The 16,795-nt window shown below is 35.1% G+C and overlaps 1 protein-coding gene across 1 annotated transcript in view; it reads right to left on the minus strand.

The window, feature by feature from the left end:
* The window catches only part of LOC138306919 (myosin, essential light chain, adductor muscle-like), a 30,454-nt gene extending 21,807 nt beyond the window's left edge, over positions 1 to 8,647 (minus strand). The window contains exon 1 of the mRNA XM_069247489.1: positions 8,338 to 8,647. Within this exon, the coding sequence (XP_069103590.1) occupies positions 8,338 to 8,371 (34 nt within the window). The 5' untranslated portion in view covers positions 8,372 to 8,647. The remainder of the gene's footprint in view (positions 1 to 8,337) is intronic.
* Between the last annotated feature and the right edge of the window lie 8,148 nt (positions 8,648 to 16,795).

Genomic DNA, 16,795 nt, shown 5'->3' on the forward strand with positions numbered 1-16,795 from the left:
TGACCTTGATTGAAGGTCAAGGTAATTCATTTGAACAAACTTGGTAGCCCTTCATCCCAGCATGCTACCAGCATGCCACATGCTCAATATCAGTACCCTGGGCCTTCTGGTTCTTGAGAAGAAGTCATTTAAAGATTTTATCTATTGCCGCCCGTGACCTTAAATGAAGATCAAGGTCATTCATTTGAATAAACTTGATAGCCCTTCATCCAAGCATGCTATATGCCCAATATCAGTACCCTTGGCCTTCTAGTTCTTGAGAAGAAGTCATTAAAAGATTTTAGCCTATTTGACCCCTGTGACCTTGAATGAAGGTCAATGTCATTTATTTGAACAAACTTGGTAGCCCTTCATCCCAGCATCCTACAGGGCAAATATCAGTACCCTGGGCATTCTGGTTCTTGAGAAGAAGTTGTTTAAAGATTTTAGCCTTTTTGACCCTCGTGACTTTGAATGAAGGTCAAGGTCATTTATTTGAACAAACTTGGTAGCCCTTTATCCCAGCATGCCACAGGCCTAATATCAGGTCTCTAGGCCTCTTAGTTATTCACAAGAATTTGCTGGTTCTTGAGAAGAAGTTGTTTAAAGATTTTAGCCTTTTTGACCCTCGTGACTTTGAATGAAGGTCAAGGTCATTTATTTGAACAAACTTGGTAGCCCTTCATCCCAGCATGCCACAGGCCTAATATCAGGTCTCTAGGCCTCTTAGTTATTCACAAGAAGTTGTTTAAAGGATTTTAGCCTATTTGACCCCTGTGACCTTGAATGAAGGTCAAGGTCATTTATTTGAACAAACTTGGTAGCCCTTCATCCCAGCATCCTACAGGGCAAATATCAGTACCCTGGGCCTTCTGGTTCTTGAGAAGAAGTTGTTTAAAGATTTTAGCCTTTTTGACCCCTGTGACCTTGAATGAAGGTCAAGGTCATTCATTTGAACAAACTTGGTAGCCCTGCATCCCAGCAACCTACAGGCCAAATATGAGTACCCTGGGCCTTCCGGTTATTGAGAAGAAGTCGTTTGAATAAAAAGTTTACGCACGACGCACGGCGCACGGCGGACGGCGCACGGCGCACGGCGCACGACGACGGACGGGGCATGATGACAATAGGATGACCTAAAAAGGGACGATGCAATATACATTAATACAGTGTAATTCCACTTTGGAAAAGTCATTGACTCCTGCGATTTAGGACTTAACTTTCTATTTTTAAAGGGATACAAGATTTTTTCTTCAATTGAAACCTTCAAAACACATTACGTTATATGAACATCGAAATTGTTAACCTGTCATTTTCAGATACAAGGAATAAAATAACATTAGCTGATATGCACTCAGAACATACATCAGAATAACCAAATAAAAGATTTTATCGCTTCCGACGAGAAAATAACAAACAATAAAGAAACCATTGAAATTCCTGTTATTTTTTCACATTCGCCTCATCTTTGTAGATGTAAGTGCCCAAAACATGTAATTGATATGCCGTTAATTGCAATTTGATTGTTATTTATAAATGCAAAGAGATTTTTATCACAACTGTTTGCTGATTGTAAGAATGTCTTGATTAATTTTATTGTCTTAGTTTGCGCTATTATTACAGATTACATACGTCATGTGGGTGGTGCTAAGCATGAGGAGTTCTATCATCTGGTTTTATTTACATTATTGCATTTTAGTCCCGCGAATCGGTGCAATGAACTTTGTAAAATGTACACACTCTAGTAAAATAATACATGTAGATAACAATAAAGGAAATGGGTTAACTTTCGTTATTTTCATAAACTTTAATGGTCAAAAGTTAATGATTTTGAAACTTTTTTCTCCTACATTTACATAATTATGGACAGCAATATCACATTTTTAAAAATGAATTAAGAAATGAAGGAAATTAGTACACTTTCATTATTTTCGTAAACTTTTGTAATCAATAGTTGACGTGTTTGAAAAGGGTGTTTTTCTCATGCATTTCCGTCCATCTTTTGTCCACATATGGACAACAAATGCTCATAAAAATTTGTAAAAAGGAAAACTAGTTTACAAACTAGATCAAGACCTTACTAGTTTGTAGCATGTAACATTTACGACGCTAAAACAGGTTGATATTTTTATCTACTATGGTAGCGATAAAAAAATGAAAATTTTGACAAAGGTGTCTTATTGATGTTTATTCTGGTGTTACAGCTATGGTGATTAAATTAAAATGAACTTCGTTTGAAATTGATCACTAATTCCGGCAATATACTCCTTTCCTTAAAGAAAATTGACATCCCTCTATCCTACATTATGTAGTTTCATCACTTTCAGAAACACAACAATAATATGACGATCATATGTCACCAAGTTTTAATATAACGAAGAGGTTGGTAGCCAATTGCAATCATAATGTATTTTAAATTAAATATCACCTGTCCGTAATGCGGAGTTAAAATGTCTTACCAATTGGCTCCGAGCCTCCTGCAGTACAAAAAGATAATCTAATATATAGCTGTCTTGGTATATCAAGACATTTATTATTGTGCACCAGCTGTTGTCTTAGCAATGGCGTGCGAGAGTTTGGGGGATTATCTAAAGAATATCTATAAAGTTGTGCACGTTTTTAGTGCAGTGTTGCACTGAATCAAACATTCTTTATAATGAGTTTCTGTGCTTCAACTTAACACGTAAATTCATGGCTTAGGTGATTAATCCTGTTTGTGACAATGACGTCACTACTGGCACTTGTTACGGAATAACACTTTCGAGATAGTTATCTCCCCTTTGTAACACAATCTTAGTAAATATGTACTCAAGAATAAATATTATGGGATATGAGAGGGATTGTACATGCAGATGGCGCGGATAGTTGTATAGTGTCAATATTTAGAAAGACCACTTGTTTATGTTATCTTTGCCTCCTTTCGATACAGATCTGTAACTCTAGACATTGGACTGATAACATATATAACAATCTATCATTTATATATACACATCCCGGGAGATTATTTCTTCATTTGCATTTCACTTGTGCATTCGTCTATGCGTAAACAAACAGTCAGTGGAGAACTTCCGGTAAATTTGAAGAATTCTTAGAACGCGTGAATTGATGTGAATTTGGTTACTATGGCAACAAGTATAGCATGACCTCCCACAACATTCAACAACTGATCACATTCTCTTTGATCAACAAATGTCATATATTATGAGGTTGGCATTTTTAAAAATAAAACAATGCGCACGTTCTTATGTAACGAAATGTATAATATATTTCTGTGACTACTAAAACGTATGATGAGCGGTCAATAATTCCGGAAACATTTAGTTTATTGGTAAACACTTACAATACATATATTATCCACAATGAAGCACTCACAAAACTTTTAAATGCATAATTCCAATATAGCACATGGGCCTGTTTCATAATGATTAACAGAATTTTAACATGTGTATCAAAACCTTAATAATATCTTTTTTTGGTAAACTCTCAGATTATTTCTCATGTGAAAGCGGTTTAAGACAAGGAGGAAATTTATCTCCTTTTTTATTTAGTCTATCATTCCTTAACTTCATTCTTTTCATAGGAAACATTACAAGTTTCAAGTTTTATTTACTTTGTGTCTGCTGATATACATACATGTACATACATTAATACATGGAATTCAAATGGATCATATAATACATATTGTACAAAGATACAGGTAGACAGTACTACATTCGGAAGAGTATAACTAATTGATTAATGAAGATCGTTTTGCATTCGCAGCTTTAAGGTATTTTGCTAAGCTCTGTAATTTTTCTGTTATTTAGGAAACATTACAGAAGTTAAAAGAAAGCCCCCTAACTTAGATTTGCATATGTACTGTTTACATTTGTACTGCTCTTTCCTGTACCACTTTGGGGTACATTTTGAAAAAAAAAATATGGAAATTACAGACTTATAACCTCTGGCATCACTACACATCGGCTTTTGGTCATGCTACAGGCAGCGTATACATCGCGATTTCACCAGGATGTTTTCAATCATATTAAGAACAATATAAACCAGTATCGATGCATTCTCGATATTCCATGGGTTACATTCACTGTCTTGTGTATATAACGGCAGTGGCATTAAACCCTGGAATATTGATGATGCCAGCAATGCAATATCTCGTCGTTCTCGATACTCAATGGGTTACTATCACTGTCGTGTGGATATAACGTTTTTTTTATTATTATTAGTTTACCGTCCTATTAACAGCCATTGTCATGTAAGGACTTGCCAGGTTTGTTGGTGGAGGAAAGTCAGAGTATCCGGAGAAAAACCAACGACCAGCGGTTAGTACCTGGCAACTATCCCACATGGGATTCGAACCAGCATCCCAGAGGTGGAGGGCTTGTGGTAATATTTCGGGACATCTTAACCACTCGGCCACCGCGGCCCCTATATAACAACAGTGATAGTAACCCCTGGAATACTGATGATGCCAGCAATGCAATGTTTCGTCATTCTCGATACTCCATGGGTTACAATCACTGTCGTGTGGATATACCGACATTGGTAGTAGCCGCTGGAATACTGATGATGCCAGTAATGCAATGTCTCATGATTCTCGATACTCCAGCGGTTACTATCACCGTCGTGTGGATAGTACCCCTGGAATATTGATGATGCCAGAATGCAATGTCGTGATGATGGATAGTAGCAGGGGTTACTATCACGTCTGGATAGTATTGAATATTGATGCCATGCAATGCAATGTCTCATCATTCTCGATACTCCAGGGGTTACTATCACTGTCGTGTGGATAGTAGCCCCTGGAATATTGATGATGCCAGCAATGCAATATGTCGTAATCGTACCTGTTTATAACAATACATGTAAACACCAACAACTCCTGCGAGTTAATAACGGTATTAAAGTAGATATTTAAGGTGAATATCTTTGGGAGTCAAGGTTGTGTATCAGTTCAAGAACATCAAAAGCTTTTTGATGCGGTGTGCCACTTGAGGAGAAATTAATCTACCAGATACAACAGCCAGTCTGACACTAATTTACCGTGCAACAAAATAAGAAAACTTCATCAATCTATCCCCAGTATACCACATCCGTTAAAATCCTAATGGAGCATACCGTCATCGCGAGACTGTATCTAGGTCACGGGAGCTTCATTAACGCTGGAATGTTTCCCGTGGGTTAAAATTTAAATCAGAGCACTGACACGTGGTAATTTTAATTTGATTTAATTTGATTCACACGGGAAATTAACAACAAAATTGTGGAGAACACAAACACTTATACCACAGGCTATTGTTTTTTATGCGGACACATGGTCCTGGAAATTCAATTTTTTTTTACCGATACAGGGTTCTGAAAGTTAATAATTTTATGCCTACACAGGGTCCTGAAAGTAAATGTTTTATGCCGATACTGGGTTCTGAATGTTGATGTTTTTGTGCCGACACGGGGTGCTGAAGGTTTATGCTTTTATGCCAACACGAGGTGCTGAAAGTTTATGTTTTTATGTCGACACGGGGTCCTGAAAGTTAATGTTTTATGCCGATACTAGGTCCTAAAGTCTTTTTATGCTGACACCGCATCATGAAGGTTTAAGTTTTTTTTTTTATGTAGACACAAGGGGCTGAACAGTTGTTTTATGTCGACACAGAGTCATGAAAGCTTGTGCTTTTATGCCGATACGCGGTATTGAAATCCAATGTTATACTATAGCTAATGTTTTGTATCGACACGGGGTCATGAATAATTAAATGTCATAATCTATATATGATGGATATAAATACATTTTAACTGTAAATAATTATCAGAGTCCTGTGATTTCAACCAGATCTTGATTGACTACGTAATACTCTCCATATTAACGTAAGCGTATTGGAAACGTATTTTAATCACACGATAGTCCGAGTTTCATTTTACCCAAATACCAGGATTGAACTTTTCGGCAGACATATATTTTACCAAAATGTCTAAATCTGGTAGCAGGGTCAGAGGTAAGTCGTGTCAGGTCAATAATACGACCGTCTCATAACAATATCCAAGTTTCACTTTTAAGTTCACTGCACCGTGGCGTCTTTGAACTATCCTCTATAGAGTTCGCCATCATCCTCATGCACTTTTATACAGTTAATGCAAGTTCGTTCTTATTTTGTAACAGATCTACAATCGTACAGTTCCCTCCTACCGTTAGTTCAGACAGTCGGCTTTCTAATTCAACACATACTAGGTACATTTATTTCCCCAATTATCATGATTAGAAACATTTCATGTCTAGGTTTTCCCCCGAATTCACCCCCTCCCCGATCTAATCAGGATCTGCCTCAATGGTACGAATGTAGATTATTTTAACATTTTAGAGATTTCATGTCATGACGAAACATAACGTATTCCATTACGTTTGGTTTTTTCATTATATTTTTTATTTTTATTTTTATTTTGTTCTAATATGTAAATTATGTTGCTGTTCAAATGCCTTAATAATTATTATCCCGTCATTTCAAACTACTATTACGTCTTAACAATCACTGACTTCTAATGAGGTGGATACGTGGTATTATATACCCTTTAAAGAACAATGACAACCGAAACTTATCAAAAGTTATGTGCGTTGATACGTTAAATGAATTTAAAGTTGCATTACATATTACTTATACATATGTAAAATGGCTTCATAAACATTTTTGCGTTACTTCAGTAGAGGTGTTAATTTGCAATGTGACGTCATAATTCAAATTGCATCATACTACATGTATTAGTCCGCTAAACCTGCCTATATTATTAGGCTTTTTTAATTTAAAAATTTTTTTTAAAAAAGCCTAATAATATAGGCAGGTTTAGCGGACTACATGTATATGTACCAATTTCTAATAATAGTAGTGTTGAGTTAATCACTGGCGATGTAAGCTAAACACGTGTAATATATCTCTAATCACGAGTGTAAACATGTAGTAATACACTGCATTAGCAGATGATAGCAAATATATGTACGCATTAGTTGGCAGAGTATAGCAAGTCAGTAGTCCGTGACGAACTTCACTGTAGTATAAGTAATTATCTCCACCTTTTGTAAAGAAGCATTGAGATTGAAACGGTTAAGTTTTAATTCCTTTTAAAATGTATTGAAATGAGATATATGGGGTCAGTGAATGTATGTGATTGCAATAAGAAGTTTATCAGTGGGTGCAAATTGCTGATTTCAACGACACGTTATCTAAAAGCTATTCTAAAATTATATGTCGTAATCATTACCGTTCGTTTAAGCTTAATCATTAAAAGATCACTACAAGTAAAAAACCCAGAAATATATATTCATGTTTAGTATTTAATTAAGAAACACAACAATTTGTTTACTAATTGGTCATGGTGTTTGATTCATTTATAACAGGCATAACAAAGAAATAAAATTTTAAAACATAAATTATTTTAATGTACCAAGTATCAGTGGGTTATAATCTAGCACATCTTATTTGGTGCTAAAGAGCCATCCCCTTATTTATCAAATGCTAATCTAAAAAGGCATGAAATTCGAAACCTGAAACTCAAGAATTTGATCGATGCCAGCGTCAGATCTCCAGAGGCTGGGATAGCCAGAACGCGCTTCGTGCGTGGGCGCCGATGGGGAAATTTCATCACGAAAACATGCATAGATATACTTTGTATGTGCTTATATTATAATCATGAATGGGTGTGTTTTAAAGATTGCTTATTTCCACAGTACAAATTAAATTGGAAGTTTTTATTTGTCTTACTAGTATAACAAATTAAATAATTGGTTAGTTATGATATGCACGTGTATTGAATTTTATTTAGTTTGAAGCCAATTTAAATAATGTACATAAACAGTGTATACAGCCATTAGAAGAAGGAAACTTGTTTGTATGGAAATGATAATTTGATCGAAATAAAATTTGATAAGCATTGTACGTGCAAATACATATCATAATTTCAACCATTTTAAAACTTGTTGAGAACTAACTTAAGTGGTCATCTTTGTTAAGTATCAAAATTGGGGAAAAAAGTGCTTTCAACTTAAGGTTGTATGCTTCCAATGCAAATACATTCATGTACGTTGCATTATCGAACGCGACTTAGCTTTTACGCACGTGCTCATTGTCACGTGCATTTTTTTCTACCAATGTGACAAGCATCAGTGCTGTTCACAACACCGAAGCTTTTGTTAATCTTTTAGAAAAACTATGCAGTAATATGCACAGCGAAATTTTACATCTAACTTTTTAAGCTACTTGTGACTACTTTAAACGATCTTGGATTGCATGAAAAGTTGAATGAATGCATTTTCTGTTAAACTCAATTAGTGTAGAAAATCTATATATAAGTTTAAAAGTATATACATGTTTAACTTACCATCTAAATCTGGCATACATCCGTCAGCAGACATATTGAATTTTTGCCGTTTTTACTCGGGTTAAAATCGCTTAGTCCAATATGGCTCACCAACAAACACACTCACTCCCTCTCCCGAAATCTGGGATATGGATAAAACTCCTCCAGCGGCGAGTTCGAAACGAACGCAGACTGGTCAACAGTTTATCAGAGTTTATTTCCGAGGACCAAACTGTTTATAATAGCACGGCAGGGTTTGTATCGAGACCGGGGCCTCCTCGGCAGACACAAGCGAACGCACCCTACAATCGAACGGTGGGATTCTTATCGCTTCCAGTAAGAAATTAACCGTGCTGGAATATTCCACACCACTTGAAAGTTTAGGGAAGTTAGGTTAGCGTAATAAAATACCAAAGTGAAGATCGGCCGGCCCTTAAAAAAAAAGAAAAAAAAAAAAAAAAAAAAAAAGACCTGCCCACCAGCATATCATTTATTTTTAGAAAATCACTGATATACACTTGTTAATATCTTAAAGAGAAAACAGAAAATTTAGTCGTGTGTTGAAGTTCTCAGCTTAGTGTCCGAGGATTTGTGTTTCTTACATTATGAAATGTATTTGTGACTTATGCCATTTGTTTGAGTATTTACTCCAAAGGAAAGTTTGATGGCAATTAGGACCGCATACTGATGGATTACTTTAGGCGGATTTTCGGATTATATCATAATGCGATTAACCGGTTACTTGATAGCTTTATTATCAATACAGTGCTGAGCCTTACCGGGCAAATTTCAACAGGAATAATGTTTATTGATTTAATATAGCCCCTCTAAATTCCCGAAATCTTTCCTGACACGGATACATAAGTCTAAACACAGATTAAGTTATTTTTATATTTTATTGTTAACATTAATGAAATATTTTTTTTAATGCAACGTACAGAGTATTTTTATGATATTTCCATATTCATTATTCTCTTTTTTATAATTAGCAAGGGTATAGATGCACATGCGCACGCCATGTGAAATGGATTCTATAAAAAAAACCAATTTATTTTGAATTCTTCAAATAACAGATTTTTCATAAAAAAGACCTATTCAGAGCAGCGTGTGAAGATTGTGTAAAAATTCGTAATTTGTACAGTGTACAAAACACGTGGATCGTGGATGAAATTGAGAATCTTTAATCGTATATATATACATGGTTGCATATGTATTGTAGCACACAACTATGATAACTAATTTCAGCAATGTCGCAGACCTCGTCGTGCGAAAGCGACAAATGCGCCAAGTGACAGAGTGACAACATGTCGCTCTTCGCTTGAGGCATTGTCGCACTGTCGTATGGCGGGGTCGCCAATACGACAGTGCGACGTGATCGAAATCCGTCACCATACAATATTCCTTTTGATAGGTCCGGATGCTAGTACGCGAGGAATCTAAGAGTGGGAAAAAACCGGAGTGCCCGCAGAAAGCCTACTTGATCAGACAGGTTATACCGGTAGGCTAAGATAAAGGTGAAAGTTGATTAACCGCAAATTGTTAAGAATTACAGAATGTACGTAATTATTTCACGTACTTCCTTCAATTCAGGTTAAAAGAACATTCTGCAAAGTTTGCAGGAAATTGATATTCCGCGTTAAGTTCTCGAGGATGTTTTTTAGAATATTTTATCGCAAATTAATACACAACGTATACATTCTTCTCCTAAACAATCGCGCGAATCGCTTCCTTTTCAGAAACTAATGTATTCCGCCTTTGTGTAATTTGTTGGGCGTAATTGAGATGTGGCTTTCAATTTATCGAGAGAACAATTTAGCTTCCGCTTACGTCAGAACAATTTAAGTATATAATAAATGTTGTGTATTAATACGTATACACTTTATTAATTTTTATTTGTGTTGCGTAGCTATTGTTTTTGAACTATATTTAAGTCTGTATATTTCATATTGATATGTTCCGACACCAAGGTGAGTTACACGTACGGTTCATATCAATATAGACCCACCAGAGTGCCCATAGACCATTTTATACGTTTTAGGAGTCTAGATAAAAATATCAAATTCAGTATTCTATGTTCATCATGTTATATTAGTATATACTACATAGAATACGAATTTTATAAAAAAAAAATATTTAGACTAGAGTCTTTGGACACTCTAGTGGGTGCATGCTATTATAAACTGTAACTGATTCCCACCCCCCTGTAATTGCCACTAGCCCATCACCTCTGTTTTAGAAGAAGGCATTCTCGAGATTCCAGTGGTTACTATCACTGTCGATATGTCATTATAATGACAGTGAAATTAACCTCGGGAGTAATAAGAATAATGTAGTTAGGTATTTCTCCTGGTACTCAAGCTCCAAATCACTTTACTAAAATTTAGACGCCCTTAAACGAAAAAAATATCATATTTGAACGTAAATTGTGCAACTTTATATATATTATGTATATCTTATCTTGTAAATGCCATCTTGTCTATGTAATTTGAATGTTTTATTTTTTTGGGAACGGGCTTCATATAAGTTGTATAACTTGTGCACAATGCCATTACACATTTTGCAATAACATATGTTTTAATCAAATTGTGCATTTATAGTACATGTAAAATAGTTTCTGATATTATATAACAGAACATCAACGGCATTTCAGAATATTGTTGTTTGTATGAAGTCAAAGATACTTTTTACTGCGTTTTTAGCTATTTTATTGATTTGTTTGTTCTGTGAAAGCTTACAATGCAATACTGTCTGGCGTGAAACGTATTACAAAAACATCCCCATTATATTACTCTGTTATTCAGGTAATCGTTCAAATATCATCTGATCTATTGTACAACTGATGAAATCTGACAAAATATATTTCATTATCAATGTCAATTTCGTCTGAATTGCAAAGTGTTTTATTCTGAAGCTGAAATATATTTAAAATGATTCCAGGATATTAGTTTTTCACTCATTATTAATCTAAAAAATATTCGCAAGAATATTCCATTAAGTACAGTTGAGAATGTCTTTCTTTCGGAATTATACATAAAACGAGTTATTTAGTTACTGCTACCTGCGTTCTATGAATGCATGTTATATGTGCTTATAGCGCCTAGTCTTAATAGCGAGTGAAAGAGGAAATTTATCAATTTTGCGTAGTAAAGAAGAAACACCTAGAGCGCTACATCTAAGATGCACACTGTCAGCATTACGGATCTCTATCAGTTTTAACGAAAGAGGCCCAAGACAGGGAATTGGGCGGTTCCAAGTGCCTTTTTCAAACAGATTAATTGCATTGCTATGCTTTTAATCAACAAATTAACCATTGTCTGCTAGGCAAACATTATTCTCGTGATCTTTAGCAGTTTAACGAAACGGCGAACGAGACTTTAAAGTGAATTTTCAAAGAGATTTATTGTATGATTATGTCTATAATTTATAGAGCTAATCATTGTTGTTCGTCTGTTATTAAATGTCTATATACATGTGTATTTCATATATATTTTATAACCCAAGATCCATTTCAGTTCTTTGTTAAATAGTTTATGGGTGGTCTCATCCTTGATACTCTAGAGGTTACTATCACTGACGCAATCAATCCCTAGACTATCTCATAGTAAGCCTGGAGGAAGTTCATGGGGAAAACTGAACAATCACAGGGCAACAGAGATATCAGAAAGATTGACGCCCAAGTTCAAAGCCACCTATAGCTAGTCCACCACAGTGTACCGGTATTCGATTCTTTTGAGCAAAGAACCAAACTGCCTGTGTCTTCTCTTACCTCCAGATTTGCTATGTGCGGTATAGTCTAGAGATGGATACAACGTCATTGACAATAACTCCTTGGATAAAGAGGATGGGTTGGTCTTCGGGTATCTTGCTTTCTTTGTCACTTAGTGGTTGCGGAATCGCTGCAATCCGGTATCGCAATTTTTAAACTCCCGTATCGACCATTTCAATAAATCCTGTCGACGCTAAAAACTGACGTCCCATTATTCTGCGAATCCGAATTTTCCGACGGTCCTATATATAAGGGTGTAACTACATGTACAAAAGTTTGTTTCTCTTGGAATGAGGATATATATATGAATTTGTTATCTGTTTCGGTTTTAACCGACTCCAAAAATGAGTGCTTTACAGTAAGATCTTTGACATGCCCTATAAGGACTACTGGGCCCAGTTTCATGAGCATTCCTTAACTGTAAGGAATTCCTTAACTTAAATTCCCCCACTGAAAAGCATTACAAAAGTTAAGGAAAGCATCTTAAGTTAAGGAGCCTTCCTTAAGGATGCTCCACCGCCGACAGAGCATAAATAATATTAATTATTTGAACAATAATTGGTGTTTAATCGTATATATGTATGCCTAATTAACATACAAAAAAAAAATAAATAAATAAATAAATAAAATAATTGATTTCGCTTTTGGTGCATGCGCAATCAGTACTTCATTCCATATAGGCTATAGTGTCACGGAATTTTTCGGGATGCAATTAGTTATTTTTCATATTTTTAACTTGAAGTAAAATTAGAAGCTCAAACTTTTCTATGGTGGTAATGGTGTAAAGTAAGTAACTTTTTGTAACTGAAGAAAAATACTAAATCGTCTGCTTCTGTGTTTTATAGTGAAAAAATACCATTTGTCAGCGGTGGAGCATCTTAAATTCTTTAATACTTTCCTATGGAAAATTTTAAAATAGTTAAGGGATTCCTTAACTTAAAGGAATGTTCATGAAACTAGGCCCTGTTTAGGCCTACATAGACTGGCCACCAGTCTCTAGAATATTAAACAAATCACTAAAATTTGGCTTGATTAATTTTGTCGCTACTACATGCCTGATTCTAGATTCATAAGTTAGTTTTAAACTAGGGGGAGATAATCTAGTAAAGAACTTTGCAGAGAAAGTCTTATCAGTAACTTGGGGTCTGGTGGCCAGTCTAAGGCCTACAGTGCGCACTGCACTATCTTGTGTATGTACATGTATCTAAATATGCATTCTGTATTATTAATGTATAATTGCATATAACAGGAAATCACAAATGACGAAAGATGACCAATTTTATGATATGTATCTTAAATGCAAATGTTTGAAAATTTTTGAGCTTGTGCAATGCAATATTGAACAGATATGTTATAGCCTACGTGGTATAGAAGTATAAACCGATATCATTTAGCATTTTTTTTCTCATAAAAATCAGATCACTTCATTTACCCTATACAGCGGTTAGAGATGAGGATTGCACTGTCTAATCTGCTTCAATAGTCTTTCTGCTGCAGAGTAAATAATAGAATTACACCATCAACTGATTAATCTTATCTTAAAACTTGACATAGGAAAACAACTGGGAATTCCGCTGCGCACGGAGGGGAATCTAAACAAAGGTTTATCTTATGTCAAATACAGATTACTATAGACTCTGTATGATAGCCGATTGATACGTTGTAAACGCTCCAGAAGCGTAGCAGAAATATTTTGACATGGAAAACCAAAACAAGGAATGTTTTGACGAAGAATCTTCGGATAGCAAACACAGTGAGAGTGAAAGACCTTTCGGCAAGGTCATAACAATATCACGTGGAAAATCGACTGATGACGTCATATATTCAATGGCAGATTCACGTGAAGGCAGACATCTCGTGATGGCTCGGAGATGTCACGTGCGTCTCGCCTCAGGGACTTGGCTCCAATTCATAACACCACGATCTGTAGTTTATCATCATAGCGCTTAATGTTTAATGTATTTGTAGTGCAATGGCTCTATAACTTGAGTCAAGCTCACGTGCATCTAAGAGAGTTCATATTTTTTGGGTGATGGGGTTGGAATCTTTTTTTAGATAACCGAGTTTCACTTATTTGATTTGCATTGGCTATTTCATAATTTTTTAAAGAACATTTTGCGTACAGTTTCTGCAAAAGAAAATGCAAAGCATTTTAAGAATTTTTCGATCGTGAAAACTTATGCACCAATTTATATATTGCGTTAGATTAAACGTTCAGTATATTGTATTTCGTAGGCTTATGAAATTGTGAAAAATAATTGCCATAAAATGTCCCAAGTGCGCTACATTGAATATGTTTGTATCCAATTGCGTTCATACCACATTTAACGCAATTAAAACACGGTTAATCTACATATGAATAGTAAAATGAATTCGCATTGACAAAGAAGTTTGCAACATTATGGAAATTAAGTCACCACGAAAAGAAGCTGATTTACGTACAGTATATGATCTGAAATTGTGTAATGTTGTAGTGTAGATACCTCAAATAATCTATAGAATCAAAGTAATCACGAATAGGATTATTGGAAGTTCATGATTCAATATATGTAACTGTGCTTGCTTTTTGGAAATGTTTACTTGGGCGGTAGACATGATTTCAATGACATTTTCTTTTAAATTACATTTCGTTTTGCAATTATTTTTGTGTTATATCTCATAGTATTATGATTTATTTAAGTTAATCATTCGATCAAATAATTACGCGAAAATGTATTGTTCTTGAAGGAGATGGTTATGCCGTTGTATGAACCGATCAAAGGCAACTTTACACCGCGGTGTAATTTTTTTTTCCGTTTAAGACAATGGGTGCATTATGTTAAATCGCTGATACTCCAGGGGTTACTATCACTGACGTTATATCCACCCCTGGAATATGTCATAGCAAAACTAAAATCAGTTCAGGAGAAAAAACCTGAGCAACCACAAGCCTGCACAAGATTCTAATACAGAGACGGCAACGCCCAACTACAAAGCCGCAGTCAACCAGAATGTACCTTTATTCAATTATTTTGTTTATGTACATTACATGTATCTGCCTCATCTGCTGTCGCACATAGTGCCTTCAGTTTCGCTCGGACTAATTCCAGATATGGATTGAACGACAGTGACTGTAACCTCTGGATTATGAGGATGTGGAGGTAAACGTGACAAGGATATATTTATGTTTTATGTACGTACCTACTGGTCTGTCTACAGCCTCCTTTACTGTATGTTATAACAATACTTCTAGGTATTTGTTATTGACTACAATCAGTCTTCTTCACTCATCGTAAGATTGTATAGTGGATGAGAACACGTCATCACTCGCCTCGTTATGAACAGACAACAACACTTCCTGTCAATCTGTATGATGATGGAGCTTGTCATTTCAACGTTGAGATGTTCTAAATGCAAACGCTGAAAGGAATTTCTGATGTCATACCCGGTTATTATAAATGACTACACGCTCATGTTAGATGTAAATACCATTTACTTTAAATGCTGGATATAATCTTTAATTGATTGTACTAGAAGAAAATATAAGAAAATATTTTTCGCTAGTTGATTTTTAGTGTGATGTGAATTGCATATTCAGGTCTAAGGTCAAGGTCACATACAGGAATCTTCATATCAAGGCCATACATGAATTATTTCAATGTCAATGTCATTCAGACAGAGGAATCCTCGTGTCAAGGTCACATACATAAACCATCATGTCAAGGTCTCACTTGGAATTTTTTTTTACATCAAAAGTCAATCGGAAAATATTTCACAGTCAGGTCAAACATATGAACTTTGTCAAGGTCACATGCAAATTATTTTCATGTCAAGGTTACATAAAATAAACTCAATGTCAAGGTCATAAACAAACATTGTCATATCAAGGTCACACACAGGAAATTTCATTTCAATGTAACAAACAAAAACACAGGAATGTTTATGTTGCAGCATTAGACAGCAATTTTGTAGATATACAGAATTAATCAATCAAAATTCATATATGCAGGAATCTTTATTTCAATGTCACCTTCTGGATCTTATCACAGCGAGGAATGTTCATGTCAAGGTCACATGCATAAATCTTCATATCAAGGTCATATGCAGGTTGAAGGTTTTCCATACAAATCTACATTATGACAAGGTTACATGGAGAAACCTACATTTCAAGGACATATCAAGGAGTCTTCATATCAAGGTCAAATACAGAAATCCTAATTTTAATGTCATATTTTATTTTATTGTCTGATGTTGTTTTGACAATGGGAACTTGGCAACAGGCCAAGCTTATAAAAGTCCTTTCCTTGAAGGTCATATCCAGAAGTTTTGATGTCAAGGTCACACAAAAGGAATCTTTATCAAATGATCATGTGTGAAAATCTTCTACCGGTATCAACATCAGATACAGCAACCTCAATTTAACTTAAGGTCATAAAAAAGGTCATACATATATTCAGTGAACCCCCTCACATATAATGAAATTGATTGGTCCATGAACTTTTCCTTGTTCTAGATCATTGACCAAATGTATCAAAAAAAAAAAAAAAAAGAAATTTTCATTATGCAAGATATCCTGTTAACTATTATATGTGGAATTTGCTGAAATTATTTTAGTTTTGCAATAAATAATATACTAGGCGGAAAACAAGATAATGAAAGGACTTGATGAAAAGACAGTAATTAACTTGCAGCCTCCGGTTGGCTTATATATCAAGAAAAACAATAAAACCAAAG

Source organism: Argopecten irradians, chromosome 14 (assembly GCF_041381155.1).
Source record: "Argopecten irradians isolate NY chromosome 14, Ai_NY, whole genome shotgun sequence".
Taxonomy (NCBI): domain Eukaryota; kingdom Metazoa; phylum Mollusca; class Bivalvia; order Pectinida; family Pectinidae; genus Argopecten; species Argopecten irradians.